Source organism: Ascaphus truei, chromosome 6 (assembly GCF_040206685.1).
Source record: "Ascaphus truei isolate aAscTru1 chromosome 6, aAscTru1.hap1, whole genome shotgun sequence".
Classification (NCBI taxonomy): domain Eukaryota; kingdom Metazoa; phylum Chordata; class Amphibia; order Anura; family Ascaphidae; genus Ascaphus; species Ascaphus truei.
The window spans coordinates 120,098,112-120,117,399 of NC_134488.1; the positions used below are offsets into that span (position 1 = coordinate 120,098,112).

General features: G+C 52.6%; 1 protein-coding gene across 1 annotated transcript; it reads left to right on the plus strand.

Moving 5' to 3' along the window:
- Positions 1-292: 292 nt before the first annotated feature.
- CDA (cytidine deaminase) lies at positions 293-6,055 on the plus strand. Its single transcript, XM_075606064.1, has 2 exons — positions 293-1,687; positions 5,903-6,055. Exons 1-2 carry the CDS (start codon positions 1,492-1,494, stop codon positions 6,016-6,018), a joined length of 312 nt encoding a protein of 103 aa, XP_075462179.1. The 5' UTR covers positions 293-1,491; the 3' UTR covers positions 6,019-6,055.
- Positions 6,056-19,288: the final 13,233 nt, after the last annotated feature.

Sequence of the window (19,288 nt, forward strand, 5' to 3'; positions counted from 1 at the left end):
TTTTTTATAACGGCAAATAAGAGTGAGCTCAGCTTTAAGTGACCCCTAATCCTCTGACTTTGAGGGGAATATGCTTCTCCCAGTCTCCCTCAGTAATAATAATAGCATGTTCTTGTATAGTGCTGCTAGTTTTTACACAGAGCTTTACAGAGACATTTTGCACGCCCCGTAGAGCTTACAATCTATGTTTTTGGTGCCTGAGGCACAGGGAGTAAGTGACTTGCCCAAGATCACAAGGAGCTGACACCAGGAATTGAACCAGGCTTCAAACTCAGTGCCAGTCAGTTACTGAGCCACTCCGTGTCGTTACTCACTGAGCCACTCCGTCTCCAGTAATTGCAAGTGTCCCATGTGGATACAATATGCAGGTTACAGTGACATCACTAATTAGCCGGGTTTCTAGCAGACCATGAGCAGCAGGAATCAGGAAGCCAGAGCCAATCAGCTGTGTCAGAGTTTGACCAATAGGGTCAGAGTGTCAGTGCACTGCAAACCTGGGACATCTCCCTCTGTATAAAGGGAACCGGAGGGTCAGACACACAGTACTATCTGATTCAGGAGGAGACACAGCACTATCTGATTCAGGAGGAGAGAGCTTAACCATTCTGACACCATACAGACAGCACACTAGCAGAAGAGCTACAAACAGGATACTGCAATACACACACAGCCAAGAAGGTGTACACTGAACATCAGCAAGCACTATATACAGTTAGATAAAGAGCAATTAAGCATGGACATATATACACACATTGTTACATACAGATAACACACAGTCTGCACATCCACATAGAAAACACTCAACCAAGTCCATTTAATATACAGACAACATACAGGCACATCAGTTAAACACACACACACACACACACACACACACACTTCACCTGGTAACAAAGAAAGCGAAAGCATAATTAACAGTTTAACAAATGTACACAAACAAAAGGGTAAATAACCACATCAACCTGATTAACAGCATAGCACACCTCACTTGATAGAGAAAACACCCAGCAACTTAACCCCAGCCTCCTAACCCATCTATACACACACATTGCACTCGCATACAGAGAGCCCCAGCCTCCTAACCCATCTATACACACACATTGCACACACACACACACACACATTGCACTCGCACACAGAGAGCCCCAGCCTCCTAACCCATCTATACACACACATTGCACACACACACACACACACATTGCACTCGCACACAGAGAGCCCCAGCCTCCTAACCCATCTATACACACACATTGCACACACACACACACACATTGCACTCGCACACAGAGAGCCCCAGCCTCCTAACCCATCTATACACACACATTGCACTCGCATACAGAGAGCCCCAGCCTCCTAACCCATCTATACACACACATTGCACTCGCACACAGAGAGCCCCAGCCTCCTAACCCATCTATACACACACATTGCACTCGCACACAGAGAGCCCCAGCTTCTTCCCCTTGTCACCAGGTGCTGAGGAATGAGAACATGGCCTGCGAGGAGAATGGTTTCATGGTCACACCGTCCCATCAGTGTCTCGGTGACTCGGTCTCAACACTGAAGCCAGAAGTGATCCGCAACCTTGTGCAAAGGAGCCAGGAAGCAAAAGCCTTTGCTCACTGTCCCTACAGTAACTTCAGGGTCGGAGCAGCACTCCTGACAAGCGATGAACATATTTACCTGGGCAAGTAAAAGTAAATCCAAACAACCCTCTGCTCACTCTCTCTGCAGTCCTGATTTTCCTCCCCTGTCCTGATTTTCCTCACCTGGTCTGGTCTCTGCCATCCCCTCCCTGCACACTCTGCCCTCCCTGCACACTCTGCCCTCCCTGCACACTCTGCCATCCCCTCCCTGCACACTCTGCTATCCCCTCCCTGCACACTCTGCCCTCCCTGCACACTCTGCCATCCCCTCCCTGCACACTCTGCCCTCCCTGCACACTCTGCCATCCCCTCCCTGCACACTCTGCCATCCCCTCCCTGCATACTCTGCCATCCCCTCCCTGCAAACTCTGCCATCCCCTCCCTGCACACTCTGCCATCCCCTCCCTGCACACTCTGCCATCCCCTCCCTGCACACTCTGCCATCCCCTCCCTGCACACTCTGCCATCCCCTCCCTGCACACTCTGCCATCCCCTCCCTGCACACTCTGCCATCCCCTCCCTGCACACTCTGCCATCCCCTCCCTGCACACTCTGCCATCCCCTCCCTGCACACTCTGCCATCCCCTCCCTGCACACTCTGCCATCCCCTCCCTGCACACTCTGCCATCCCCTCCCTGCACACTCTGCTCTGCACAAGAAGTCCTGCTTTTACTCCACCTGTCTCTGCTGCTCTTTCCCTCTGAAAACCTTCTCTGTAGGGGAACCCTTATATTTGAATGTCAGACCAATCTCTATTCACCAGGGCTCCTCTGCAGAGATGGGTGAATCCGCCCCCGAAATCCGTTCCCACAATTTCCACTGATGTTACCCCCAAAATCTGGTTCGCGCTGTAAAATCCGCAAACTGATTTGGCCGGTGCAATCCATGCCATTGGATACAACCCGTGGATGGATTTGTAGAATCCATTCTGCGGATTCTTAAGAACCGGACGATCCGCTGCGGATCCAAATTCACAAAACAAATTTGCCAATCTCTACACCTCCCTCCCTACTGTGTCTTCAAAACGCAGCGAAACCCCCGCCTGCTAGAGACCAACGCTCTCAATAGAACTTCCAACAATGTTATCCACCTTCTCGCCACCCTGTGCTCATTCTGTATGTTACCCGCCTTCTCACCACCCTGTGTTCATTCTGTATGTTACCCACCTTCTCACCACCCTGTGTTCATTCTGTATGTTACCCACCTTCTCGCCACCCTGTGTTCATTCTGTATGTTACCCGCCTTCTCACCACCCTGTGTTCATTCTGTATGTTACCCGCCTTCTCACCACCCTGTGTTCATTCTGTATGTTACCCGCCTTCTCACCACCCTGTATGTTACCCGCCTTCTCACCACCCTGTGTTTATTCTGTATGTTACCCGCCTTCTCACCACCCTGTGTTCATTCTGTATGTTACCCGCCTTCTCACCACCCTGTGTTCATTCTGTATGTTACCCGCCTTCTCACCACCCTGTGTTCATTCTGTATGTTACCCGCCTTCTCACCACCCTGTGTTCATTCTGTATGTTACCCACCTTCTCACCGCCCTGTGTTCATTCTGTATGTTACCCGCCTTCTCACCGCCCTGTGTTCATTCTGTATGCTACCCACCTTCTCACCACCCTGTGTTCATTCTGTATGTTACCCACCTTCTCACCACCCTGTGTTCATTCTGTATGTTACCCGCCTTCTCACCACCCTGTGTTCATTCTGTATGTTACCCGCCTTCTCACCACCCTGTGTTCATTCTGTATGTTACCCGCCTTCTCACCACCCTGTGTTCATTCTGTATGTTACCCGCCTTCTCACCACCCTGTGTTCATTCTGTATGTTACCCGCCTTCTCACCACCCTGTGTTCGTTCTGTATGTTACCCGCCTTCTCACCACCCTGTGTTCATTCTGTATGTTACCCGCCTTCTCACCACCCTGTGTTCATTCTGTATGTTACCCGCCTTCTCACCACCCTGTGTTCATTCTGTATGTTACCCGCCTTCTCACCACCCTGTGTTCATTCTGTATGTTACCCGCCTTCTCACCACCCTGTGTTCATTCTGTATGTTACCCACCTTCTCACCACTGTGTTCATTCTGTATGTTACCCGCCTTCTCACCGCCCTGTGTTCATTCTGTATGTTACCCACCTTCTCACCACCCTGTGTTCATTCAGTATGTTACCCGCCTTCTACGTCTTCTTTTATTGACCCCATCATTTATATTTGCTTTAGCTTCTCTTTGATTACAAGCACTTACATTGTTAGACTATTTGCACTTAAATGATATCCTATTGTGTTTACTCATCTTAGGCTGCGTCCACGCTAGCGCTGAGTGTGCGGCGCTTGCCGAGTTTAGTTTCTGCAATTTTAAATTGTCCCGCTCACGCGGTGCGCGCGCTATACCAAGCTTGGCACAACAAAAAAAGAGTTCAACGCGCACTCAACAAGCCTCCAATGGCTCCCCGCGCCCGCTAGCAAAATAGCCAGCACACCCGGTGCTCCGGCTTCGAGAGCTGGTGACGTCACCACTCTCAAGCATGAGCGCGGTCAGCACCAGCGGGGCTGCAGCCTTAGGCCAAGGCCCCGCTGCACACGCCAGCAAGCCCGCCTTGCCTCCTGGAGGCGCGTGCACGACGCTTCACCGTGATCTGCGGTCTAAAGGGAGCAGTTTTCAGGCGTGGGGGGGGGGGCGTGGCCAAAACAGGTCGGGTGGACGCGGCAATGATGGGGGGGCGGGGCCATGACTTAGTATTACTTGCGAAAAACAGAAAGTACATTGAAATGATCACAAATTACCACACCGGTATAGCTGAGAGAATGCATGATACAGAAGGACATGTAATTACCCCGCCCCTTATACAAAAGGGATCTCCGGGAGTCTGTAAAACAACCCACAGAGGAGATCTGTGCAGAGAGCGTAACTCGGACGCGTTTTTACAAGGGAACATCAGTGCAGGCATTTATTGTACAGAAAGACATTAAACAGTTAATGTCTTGCAATTATATGGGAAGGGATTTGGCTCCGGCAATCTCCCCTCTTCATTGGCTCTCTGCCACACCACGTGACACGTCGCCGCAGCACGGGAACACAATCCTGTTGTAGCCCCTGCTGGCTGACGCGTCACAGTGCGCAGTGAGCGAGGTGGAACCGGGGACAGCCAGTAAGGAGCTGGTGGGAGGCGTGTGCCGCCGGCTGCAGTGGGGACCTAGCCGTACTGTTCTTTGGGGCAGGGATTTGTTTTGGTGGTGTTTCCATGTAGCACTATCCGTGTGTATTTTATCTTGATCATTAGGAGATTAGGAGATTCTTCCAAAAATATAGAACTGTGTGTGTTGATACATCTGAATGGTGTGTCGGCTTAATACTGTATCTACAAAACACATCTCTCCTACCTTCAGGAGTCCCACCATGTTTCATGCACCACTTTCTTTTTCTGTGCACATACTGTCATTTGAACAGATGCTTTACACCTAATGCCTTTGTAGCAGCCACTACCCAACATAAATATATAACCATTGGTCATATCCTTGAACCTAATACATGATAAACATACCACCCTTCCTATAGTTATTGACGTTCAGGCTATATGTTTTACATGCATAAGTTTAATGTAAATGTTTAATGCACAGGGAGAATTCCTGAACTCCCCTTGGATCCCTGGAAGTGAATTTGCTGCACTGCACATTACTCGCTCCCATCAAAGTCCCTTCTGTTTAGAAAAACAAATATAACAAAGATTCTCTGACAGGCTGAGGGTTGATTATGGTGGGTGCTCAGTACTACTACCCTCTCTAACCTACCCCATACCAGTAGGAAATTCTCTAATGATCTTCGGAGGAGGAAACCCTCACTGATCTTCTGAGTCTTGCTTGTTTGAGGCCAGTCACTCCGTTATAGGAGAAGGCCATCTTATAGACTTAATTGAAGTGATAAAAATCAGCAATGCTGTTTGGTCCAGAACCCCTAAATCTCACTGCCAGTGATTTCACTGCTTGGAGGTTGATATCTCTGACCAAGTATGACCAGTGGATACCAGAAGCTATTATTATTATTATTATTATTATTATTATTGAGGGGTATTCATTGTTGAGGATCCCTGCACTGTAAGTAGAAGATGGAAATGCATAATCGTGTTCGTTTTTGTCTTGCTTGAGTTGATTTAAGACAACCATTGCAGAATAAACATGTGTCTACTCTATACCTTTAGTAACCAGAGCTCAGAGTTTACCTCGTCGCGGTTAAATGTTGCTTTTGTCCTACAGGCTGCAATGTAGAGAACGCGTGCTATACTCTGGGAATCTGTGCAGAACGCACCGCCATACAGAAGGCTGTTTCTGAGGGTCACAAGGAGTTCAAAGCTATAGCTGTTGCAAGGTAAGTTATGTGGGGTACGGCCCAGGTATTAAGACAGTGAGCGTTCAAGTTAGTCACAATGAAGCCCATGCTCCAAGAGCTTGCAAAGTCCTTTTAGTGCTCAAGATGATAAAGTGAGATACATTGACATGTTCAAGGTCACGAACTGCTGGTATTGGGGATTCAAATCCGCTACTCTCAAGCGTTGGCCCCAACACCACCTGGCTACTCCTCAAACTCAAAGACCTTCATTTACTGAATAACTTGAATGCCTTAAAGATGTATTTACTTTCAAAGTTGAGTAAAGATGACGAAAGCAACCTAGATTTACATTTAGAGCTCATTTACTAGACATTATCAGACAGGACAGGAGAAGGAGTCACAGTCCTGATTTTATGACTGGTAGGTAATCGCTTCAACTCTTCGGTTGCCAGAGGGGCCGATTATGCATAGCGTTGGCCACTCTGGCAGCCAATGGATTAAGGTAAATGGTGTCGTGTCCTCCCAATCTAGTCTCCACCACTCCATAAGTGAGCTGATTAATTCGGGTGTATACCCATTCCTATGAGAGCCAACACAGGGCATGTTAAACACTCCCCAAAGTAGTGTGTTCGGAATGAAAAGGCGTGTTAACGGTGACGGTAAGCAAAAATAGACTGCGGACTGCACCTTTATTGACTTCCAGGCGAATGAAGATGTTGCAAACTTACCGTGCAAGCGCGCGGCGTGTTTCCTGCTTCTTCAAAGGAGTAATAATGTAACCTAATGATATAGGAAGTTTCCTCATCAATGATAATGTTGCAAACCATTGTCTTCTCCTTGGTAGGATTGAGTAAAACCGCAGGAAGGGCGGCAGTAGCCAGACAGCTTGTGGTCTATGACTCCTACTGAATGAGTTGGCTTCTCTGTGCTGGAGAAGATCTTAGTCGTTAATATGACAGAGTATTTTCATTTTGAGATTCTTGGTATCAATGTACCAGGTTGCTTTGCTCCATGTTGGGGATTGTTAATACAGCTCAACCCTGTTATAACGCGATCCGTTACAACGCGAATCCACTTATAACGCGATGCAAGCGTGGATCCCAATTTTCATATTTATGAATACTTTACAACACGATTATTGGCATCTTAAATACTTTATTGTTCAATGCATACAATTGTACATTATTTCTAACGCGATCCACTTATAATGCGGTGTGACTTTTTTGGGACCCACAGCACAGCGTTATAAGGGGGTTGAGCTGTAATTGGAGTTTGGGAGGAATTGCATGACAGACTAAATTAGATGTATTACAATTGTGTGCCTCGGTGTGTCACTTTTACTCTATTCTGAGTCAAACAATCTGCCAGGTTTTGAGTTTGTGTAAAACCTCTGTGATTAGAGACCTGCACCACATATAGGAGGCTTGATTAGCAACATTGTTACAAATGATTTGCCGTTTTAATCAGAAACTAGTTCAGCTGAAACTTTTCTGTGCATTGATCCACAGACCCCTGGAGTAAACACATACAGTATACATTCTTTGCGATGTAACATGAGCACCACAGACAAATCTTGGCTCAAAACACACACACACAAAATGTTGCTTTCTGTTTGTTCTGATGTACAAGATTAATTATTAATTTCTAAACTTTGGTGGTGGTGGAGCTTCTAACAGGAGAATTTAATGTGTACAGCAGGTTTTACTTGCTAACCATGTAACCCCTGCAGTGAACTCTACAATGTATTCCATTTCTTGCTGTGTTATGTATGTTTCCACAGTTTGCAATACAATGTTTGTTTTCTCATCAGCAGTGTACAGTAATCAGCTTTTTCTTTTAGTAGGACTGTAAGAGACGTGTGCAGAGGTACACAATGGAGACCGTTTAAAGTGCAACATAAAATTAGGCTTTATTGCACCTGTCCCTTTAACACAGCAAAAGCATTCAAAATAAGCAAAAGAAAACCTGCTCCACTTTGGAGAATATCTACACATGTAGTCCAGCCCTCTCTAACTGTGTGGTTAGCTAATATATCTATCTCTATATATCTATCTATATCTATATCCGTCCCAATAAGAATTAACCAAAATTATTGGTTTCACCGCCCCTCTGAAACTCTGTCACTAAAGGTAAGCGCCTGGTTCCTCCACACCGTCCCAAAAGAAAGCATTATCTGTCTCTTGTAGCTGTAGGAGAAGCCTCTCTGCTCTACTGGGTCAGCACCTTTGTGTGCTAAGGCAATGTCTGTCGAGGTTTAGAGATCTGGTCCCCTTGTCTTGCTATCAGCATACAGTCCAGTCCTTCTGCAGCTCAAGACATCTGTTCCTCTGGTCAGTCCAGTGTGGACTAAGGAAAAATCTGTCTGTCCTTCCTTGGTTCAGCCCCCCAATTGTGAGACTAAGGAATCCTCCTTCCTGTCTCAGAACAGACTATTTCCGAGAGAGCTCTAATCAGCGAGGTGGAGTTGGTTAATTGCTGGTAAGCAATTAACCAGCATACTGCTGGATTAGAGGCACGTTTCTTAACAGGGGTAAGTCCCTATTACAAGGACGGTAAAACTTAACACTTTTGCTGACGGAGATGTCATATATTGCTGGCCTCTCTGTCATCAAGAGTTAAATAAACGTAATGTGTACCTCACTCCACTGTAAAATACATTATATTGATCTGTAAAAATGTCCTAAGACTGTCCTGAAACATGGATGGAATAAAACAAAATGGCGCTCCCAGCACTCAAATGGAAAACAAACCAGGATACGCCAAGTGAAAAGATTTTACTCGTAAACGACTAGAAACAGGTGAACCGAGCCACCAAACACGTAGAAATAGCATGAGATAAGATGCATAATACACGTGAACAACAGTGTAATGAAACATATCATATCTAAATAAACATTAGAAAAAACATACTGTGAACACCAAAAATGCACAAACTGTGTACATAATAATGCTGAAATATAGTGTCAGGGGAACATAGAAGAGGTTCAAATAAGCAAAATATGCTATATACATAGATACAAAAGTGTATACTTATCCCCATCCAGAGTAGAAGTAAAGATATCAGGAAGAGAGCTCAAAAAGGAGGAGCTGCTGAAAAGAGTATCCTCTCAATCAACATATTGGTCCTTACATGGACATTTCCCCCACAAGATCTGTGTACGGACTGAAATGTTGATCCTGTAACATACATGTATTGATTGTCTACAAGTCCCATGTGAGAGACACTTTCCTCCACAAATCAATCCAAAGAGTAAAACGGTTAGAGAAAAAGTTATCCTCTGATACGTACTTCTAGTCTCTCAATTGCCCTCCCATGTTGTTAAGGGGCAGCAAAAAAAAAAAAAAAATTTATTCATATACATTTAAAGAAGACAGCTATTATAAGTTTGAAAGGGTGTGTGCTAAAAAAAAGTTTGAGGGAGACCGCTAAAATACACGACCCGGACAAAATAGGAAGGGTTAATAAACTCCCAAGATACAAATACTAGCACAAAAAAGGTCTCAAGTACACAGTACATAAGTCATTTCAAGACTTCAGCTGTCGCATTTTAATCATGTCTGTAACTGTTACGCCCATAATCTTATAATCTCTAACGGTCCATGAAATGTCTGTAAATTGAATGTATAAACTCTTTTCATTTTAATGTAACCATGTATCTGACATCATAACTCTGTGCCCAGGACATACTTGAAAACGAGCGGTAACTCTCAATGTATTACTTCCTGGTAAAACATCTTAATATATAAAATCGAATGGTTAGTGAGGTTAGTGCTATCTGCGGTGAATCTCACCTCCTTCACTCTCACACACTTGCAGTCACACCACACGGCCAGAACCTCTGACGACTCCTTGGTAAGTTGACATGTCACACTCTCACCCCCCACACTCACACACAACCCCCCACACTCTCACCCCCCACACTCACACACAACCCCCCACACTCACACACAACCCCCCACACTCACACACAACCCCCCACACTCACACACAACCCCCCACACTCTCACCCCCCACACTCACACACAACCCCCCACACTCACACCCCCCACACTCACTTGCCCCCCACACTCACACACAACCCTGTACACACAGTCACCCCCTCACACTCACACTCACTCAGTGTCACTCACCCCCACACTCACACACAACCCCCCACACTCACACACAACCCTGTACACACAGTCACCCCCTCACACTCAGTGTCACTGAACACTGTACACACACCCACTGTCACACACCCACTGTCCCCCCACACACACACTCAGTGTCACTCACCCCCCACACTCACACACAACCCTGTACACACAGTCACCCCCTCACACTCAGTGTCACTTAACACTGTACACACACTCACTGTCACACACACACTGTCACCCCTGTGCACACACACACACACATCTTACACACATCTTACACATTACACACATTTACAATTCTCCCTCCGCAACGACAATCGCCCATTACCTTCATTCTCCCTCCGCAACGACCCGCTCATATTACAGCGGACCTTACACCGCCCGCTCTCTGCCCACCTCATATATGGGCGCCTCTCCCTCCGCAACGACAATCCTCTAAACCGCACATATTACAGCGGCCCATTACCCTTACTAAACTGCCGCCCATTACCTTCATTCTCCCTCCGCCACGAACCGCTCATATTACAGCGCCCGTTACACCGCCCGCTCTCTGCCCACCTCATATATGCCCGCCGCCGCGCACATTACACCGCCCGCACGCGTCCATTAACTCGCGCGCACATTACACCGGCCTGTGCAAATACCCCTATAAACCGCCACCCACAACGCACTCTTTCTACATTTTTACTAATGCCCCACAAACTCTGGTACTAATTCAAATGTATTTCTCTTTCTACAATGCCGTGCACCTACGCAGTGTAAATTCTATTTGTAAAATGGCCGACACACTTAACATTCTACATCATTCACACATCAACTACATTAATTTACCAAACTTTTGCCTTTACAACTACTAAATACAAAGATTTGCCTCTACAAACACATGGACGCCGCTCACCGCCTACTCTTTATCAACTTCAATTTCTTCTCAAACTACTCACTTACAATTACAATAAATTTCTATCACTACAATGCCGTACGTTTGGCGTGCACCTACGCAGTGTCAATTAAATGTCTAAAATGGCCGACACTAATTTTCTTTTCCTATTATCCATTTATACCATCTTTTCATTTATTTTCTCTTTATTTCATAGCCGCTATAATACATTTTCTTTACACTTTGCTAATGTATTTTTTTTATCCATTCTTATAATTTTGTCCTTTATTTATTTTTTTCCATAGCCGCTATATCATTATTTATTCCTTTCTTTATTTTTTTGCATAGCCGCTATATCATACTTTCACTTTTACTCAACTTTCCTTCATTCACACATCGCCACACATATTACATTAATACATTCAACATCATTCACACATCAACTACATACATTTAAATCTTCCAATGCCCTCCGCACGCCAATCTCTGGATGCGCTCCGCAGAAACTTTTTTTTTTCAACATTTTTTTTTTCTGCCAAAATGTAAAACTTTATTAACACAAATTTCTACAAACATTTTACATCTACCAATGACCTCCGAACGGCGCTCCGAATTTCTACAATGGCGTGCACCTACGCAGTGTCAATTCAATTTATAAAATGCCCGACACACTACATTTCTTTTACTATTATCCATTTATATTATATTTTGTTTTATTTTCTTTCTTTCATAGCCGCTATAATACTTTTTATTTACATTACCCCCGCTTTGCTAAATTTTTTTTTATCCATTCTTATAATTTCTTCCTTGCCGCTATATCATACTTTCATTTTTAATCAACTTTGATTCATTCACACATCACCACACATATTACATTCATACATTCAACATTATTCACACTTCAACTACATACATTTCAATCTTCCAATGCCCTCCGCACGCCAATCTCTGGATGCGCTCCGCACACACCACTTTCACCAACAACTCATTTCAAAAAACATTTTTTTTTTTTTTTTCTGACAACATTTTTAACTTTATTAACAAACATTTGTACAAACATTTGACATCTAACAATGCCCTCCGAACGCCAATCTCTGGATGCTCTACGCTCGCAAACTTTTATTTTAAAATATTCTTTTTATTTGTACCAACATTTTTTTCTTTATTAAATGCTCTTTTTAACTACTTTTAATAAAAATACATCATATTTACTCTTCTTTACTGCTATTTCACAACACCCACCCACCCTTCCTCTTTCCACACACCCCCACCCTTCCTCTTCCCACACACCCCCACCCACCCACCCTTCCTCTTCCCACACACCCCCACCCACCCACCCTTCCTCTTCCCACACACCCCCACCCACCCACCCTTCCTCTTCCCACACACCCCCACCCACCCACCCTTCCTCTTCCCACACACCCCCACCCACCCACCCTTCCTCTTCCCACACACCCCCACCCACCCACCCTTCCTCTTCCCACACACCCCCACCCACCCACCCTTCCTCTTCCCACACACCCCCACCCACCCACCCTTCCTCTTCCCACACACCCCCACCCACCCACCCTTCCTCTTCCCACACACCCCACCCACCCACCCTTCCTCTTCCCACACACCCCCACCCACCCACCCTTCCTCTTCCCACACACCCCCACCCACCCACCCTTCCTCTTCCCACACACCCCCACCCACCCACCCTTCCTCTTCCCACACACCCCCACCCCACCCTTCCTCTTCCCACACACCCCCACCCACCCTTCCTCTTCCCACACACCCCCACCCACCCTTCCTCTTCCCACACACCCCCACCCACCCTTCCTCTTCCCACACACCCCCACCCACCCACCCTTCCTCTTCCCACACACCCCACCCACCCACCCTTCCTCTTCCACACACCCCCACCCACCCACCCTTCCTCTTCCCACACACCCCCACCCACCCACCCTTCCTCTTCCCACACACCCCCACCCACCCACCCTTCCTCTTCCCACACACCCCCACCCACCCACCCTTCCTCTTCCCACACACCCCCACCCACCCACCCTTCCTCTTCCCACACACCCCACCCACCCACCCTTCCTCTTCCCACACACCCCCACCCACCCACCCTTCCTCTTCCCACACACCCCCACCCACCCACCCTTCCTCTTCCCACACACCCCCACCCACCCCACCCTTCCTCTTCCCACACACCCCCACCCACCCACCCTTCCTCTTCCCACACACCCCCACCCACCCACCCTTCCTCTTCCACACACCCCCACCCACCCACCCTTCCTCTTCCCACACACCCCACCCACCCACCCTTCCTCTTCCCACCCACCCCCACCCACCCACCCTTCCTCTTCCCACCCCCACCCACCCACCCTTCCTCTTCCCACCCCCACCCACCCACCCTTCCTCTTCCCACACACCCCCACCCACCCACCCTCCTCTTCCCACACACCCCACCCACCCACCCTTCCTCTTCCCACACACCCCCACCCACCCACCCTTCCTCTTCCCACACACCCCCACCCACCCACCCTTCCTCTTCCCACACACCCCCACCCACCCACCCTTCCTCTTCCCACACACCCCCACCCACCCACCCTTCCTCTTCCCACACACCCCCACCCACCCACCCTTCCTCTTCCACACACCCCCACCCACCCACCCTTCCTCTTCCCACACACCCCCACCCACCCACCCTTCTTCCCACACACCCCCCCACCCACCCACCCTTCCTCTTCCCACACACCCCCCCCACCCACCCACCCTTCCTCTTCCCACACACCCCCCCACCCACCCACCCTTCCTCTTCCCACACACCCCCCCCACCCACCCACCCTTCCTCTTCCCACACACCCCCCCCACCCACCCACCCTTCCTCTTCCCACACACCCCCCCCACCCACCCACCCTTCCCACACACCCCCACCCACCCACCCTTCCTCTTCCCACACACCCCACCCACCCACCCTTCCTCTTCCCACACACCCCACCCACCCACCCTTCCTCTTCCCACACCCCACCCACCCTTCCTCTTCCCACACACCCCACCCACCCACCCACCCTTCCTCTTCCCACACACCCCACCCACCCACCCTTCCTCTTCCCACACACCCCACCCACCCTTCCTCTTCCCACCCACCCACCCTTCATTTATGTTCCCACCCACCCCACCCACCCACCCTTCCTCTTCCCACACACCCCACCCACCCACCCTCCTCTTCCCACACACCCCACCCACCCACCCTTCCTCTTCCACACACCCCACCCACCCACCTTCCTCTTCCCACCACCCCAACCTTCCTCTTCCCACACACCCCACCCACCCACCCTCCTCTTCCCACACACCCCCACCCACCCCTTCCTCTTCCCACACACCCCACCCCACCCACCCTTCCTCTTCCCACACACCCCACCCACCCACCCTTCCTCTTCCCACACACCCCACCCACCCACCCTTCCTCTTCCCACACACCCCACCCACCACCCTTCCTCTTCCCACACACCCCCACCCACCACCCTTCCTCTTCCCACACACCCCACCCACCACCCTTCCTCTTCCCACACACCCCACCCACCCACCCTTCCTCTTCCCACACACCCCCACCCACCCACCCTTCCTCTTCCCACACACCCCACCCACCCCACCCTTCCTCTTCCCACACACCCCCACCCACCCACCCTTCCTCTTCCCACACACCCCACCCACCCACCCTTCCTCTTCCCACACACCCCCACCCACCCACCCTTCCTCTTCCCACACACCCCACCCACCCACCCTTCCTCTTCCCACACACCCCACCCACCCACCCTTCCTCTTCCCACACACCCCACCCACCCACCCTTCTCTTCCCACACACCCCACCCACCCACCCTTCCTCTTCCCACACACCCCACCCACCCACCCTTCCTCTTCCCACACACCCCACCCACCCACCCTTCCTCTTCCCACACACCCCACCCACCCACCCTTCCTCTTCCACACACCCCACCCACCCACCCTTCCTCTTCCCACACACCCCACCCACCCACCCTTCCTCTTCCCACACACCCCACCCACCCACCCTTCCTCTTCCCACACACCCCACCCACCCACCTTCCTCTTCCCAACACCCCACCCACCCACCCTTCCTCTTCCCACACACCCCACCCACCCACCCTTCCTCTTCCCACACACCCCACCCACCCACCCTTCCTCTTCCCACACACCCCACCCACCCACCCTTCCTCTTCCCACACACCCCACCCACCCACCCTTCCTCTTCCCACACACCCCACCCACCCACCCTTCCTCTTCCCACACACCCCACCCACCCACCCTTCCTCTTCCCACACACCCCACCCACCCACCCTTCCTCTTCCCACACACCCCACCCACCCACCCTTCCTCTTCCCACACACCCCACCCACCCACCCTTCCTCTTCCCACACACCCCACCCACCCACCCTTCCTCTTCCCACACACCCCACCCACCCACCCTTCCTCTTCCCACACACCCCACCCACCCACCCTTCCTCTTCCCACACACCCCACCCACCCACCCTTCCTCTTCCCACACACCCCACCCACCCACCCTTCCTCTTCCCACACACCCCACCCACCCACCCTTCCTCTTCCCACACACCCCACCACCCACCCTTCCTCTTCCCACACACCCCACCCACCCACCCTTCCTCTTCCCACACACCCCACCCACCCACCCTTCCTCTTCCCACACACCCCACCCACCCACCCTTCCTCTTCCACACACCCCACCCACCCACCCTTCCTCTTCCCACACACCCCACCCACCCACCCTTCCTCTTCCCACACACCCCACCCACCCACCCTTCCTCTTCCCACACACCCCACCCACCCACCCTTCCTCTTCCCACACACCCCACCCACCCACCCTTCCTCTTCCCACACACCCACCCACCCACCCTTCCTCTTCCCACACACCCCACCCACCCACCCTTCCTCTTCCCACACACCCCACCCACCCACCCTTCCTCTTCCCACACACCCCACCCACCCACCCTTCCTCTTCCCACACACCCCACCCACCCACCCTTCCTCTTCCCACACACCCACCCACCCACCCTTCCTCTTCCCACACACCCCACCCACCCACCCTTCCTCTTCCCACACACCCCACCCACCCACCCTTCCTCTTCCCACACACCCCACCCACCCACCCTTCCTCTTCCCACACACCCCACCCACCCACCCTTCCTCTTCCCACACACCCCACCCACCACCCTTCCTCTTCCCACACACCCCACCCACCCACCCTTCTCTTCCCACACACCCCACCCACCCACCCTTCCTCTTCCCACACACCCCACCCACCCACCCTTCCTCTTCCCACACACCCCACCCACCCACCCTTCCTCTTCCCACACACCCCACCCACCCACCCTTCCTCTTCCCACACACCCCACCCACCCACCCTTCCTCTTCCACACACCCCACCCACCCACCCTTCTCTCCCACACACCCACCCACCCTTCCTCTTCCCACACACCCCACCCACCCACCCTTCCTCTTCCCACACACCCCACCCACCCACCCTTCCTCTTCCACACACCCCACCCACCACCCTTCCTCTTCCCACACACCCCACCCACCCACCCTTCCTCTTCCCACACACCCCACCCACCCACCCTTCCTCTTCCACACACCCCACCCACCCACCCTTCCTCTTCCCACACACCCCACCCACCCACCCTTCCTCTTCCCACACACCCCACCCACCCACCCTTCCTCTTCCCACACACCCCACCCACCCACCCTTCCTCTTCCCACACACCCCACCCACCCACCCTTCCTCTTCCCACACACCCCACCCACCCACCCTTCCTCTTCCCACACACCCCACCCACCCACCCTTCCTCTTCCCACACACCCCACCCACCCACCCTTCCTCTTCCCACACACCCCACCCACCCACCCTTCCTCTTCCCACACACCCCACCCCACCCACCCTTCCTCTTCCCACACACCCCACCCACCCACCCTTCCTCTTCCCACACACCCCACCCACCCACCCTTCCTCTTCCCACACACCCCACCCACCCACCCTTCCTCTTCCCACACACCCACCCACCCACCCTTCCTCTTCCCACACACCCCACCCACCCACCCTTCCTCTTCCCACACACCCCACCCACCCACCCTTCCTCTTCCCACACACCCCACCCACCCACCCTTCCTCTTCCCACACACCCCACCCACCCACCCTTCCTCTTCCCACACACCCCACCCACCCCCTTCCTCTTCCCACACACCCCACCCACCCACCCTTCCTCTTCCCACACACCCCACCCACCCACCCTTCCTCTTCCCACACACCCCACCCACCCACCCTTCCTCTTCCCACACACCCCACCCACCCACCCTTCCTCTTCCCACACACCCCACCCACCCACCCTTCCTCTTCCCACACACCCCACCCACCCACCCTTCCTCTTCCCACACACCCCACCCACCCACCCTTCCTCTTCCCACACACCCCACCCACCCACCCTTCCTCTTCCCACACACCCCACCCACCCACCCTTCCTCTTCCCACACACCCCACCCACCCACCCTTCCTCTTCCCACACACCCCACCCACCCACCCTTCCTCTTCCCACACACCCCACCCACCCACCCTTCCTCTTCCCACACACCCCACCCACCCACCCTTCCTCTTCCCACACACCCCACCCACCCACCCTTCCTCTTCCCACACACCCCACCCACCCACCCTTCCTCTTCCCACACACCCCACCCACCCACCCTTCCTCTTCCCACACACCCCACCCACCCACCCTTCCTCTTCCCACACACCCCACCCACCCACCCTTCCTCTTCCCACACACCCCACCCACCCACCCTTCCTCTTCCCACACACCCCACCCACCCACCCTTCCTCTTCCCACACACCCCACCCACCCACCCTTCCTCTTCCCACACACCCCACCCACCCACCCTTCCTCTTCCCACACACCCCACCCACCCACCCTTCCTCTTCCCACACACCCCACCCACCCACCCTTCCTCTTCCCACACACCCCACCCACCCACCCTTCCTCTTCCCACACACCCCACCCACCCACCCTTCCTCTTCCCACACACCCACCCACCCACCCTTCCTCTTCCCACACACCCCACCCACCACCCTTCCTCTTCCCACACACCCCACCCACCCACCCTTCCTCTTCCCACACACCCCACCCACCCACCCTTCCTCTTCCCACACACCCCACCCACCCACCCTTCCTCTTCCCACACACCCCACCCACCCACCCTTCCTCTTCCCACACACCCCACCCACCCACCCTTCCTCTTCCCACACACCCCACCCACCCACCCTTCCTCTTCCCACACACCCCACCCACCCACCCTTCCTCTTCCACACACCCCACCCACCCACCCTTCCTCTTCCCACACACCCCACCCACCCACCCTTCCTCTTCCACACACCCCACCCACCCACCCTTCCTCTTCCCACACACCCCACCCACCCACCCTTCCTCTTCCCACACACCCCACCCACCCACCCTTCCTCTTCCCACACACCCCACCCACCCACCCTTCCTCTTCCCACACACCCCACCCACCCACCCTTCCTCTTCCCACACACCCCACCCACCCACCCTTCCTCTTCCCACACACCCCACCCACCCACCCTTCCTCTTCCCACACACCCCACCCACCCACCCTTCCTCTTCCCACACACCCCACCCACCCACCCTTCCTCTTCCACACACCCCACCCACCCACCCTTCCTCTTCCCACACACCCCACCCACCCACCCTTCTCTTCCCACACACCCCACCCACCCACCCTTCCTCTTCCCACACACCCCACCCACCCACCCTTCCTCTTCCACACACCCCACCCACCCACCCTTCCTCTTCCCACACACCCCACCCACCCACCCTTCCTCTTCCCACACACCCCACCCACCCACCCTTCCTCTTCCCACACACCCCACCCACCCACCACCCACCCACCCTTCCGCTTCCCACACACCCCACCCACCCACCCTTCCTCTTCCCACACACCCCACCCACCACCCTTCCTCTTCCCACACACCCACCCACCCACCCTTACCTCTTTCCCACACACCCCACCCTCCCACCCTTCTCTCTTCCCACACACCCCACCCACCCACCCTTCCTCTTCCCACACACCCCACCCACCCACCCTTTCCTCTTCCCACACACCCCACCCACCCACCCTTCCTCTTCCCCACACCCCACCCACCCACCCTTCCTCTTCCCACACACCCCACCCACCCACCCTTCTCATCCCACACACCCCACCCACCCACCCT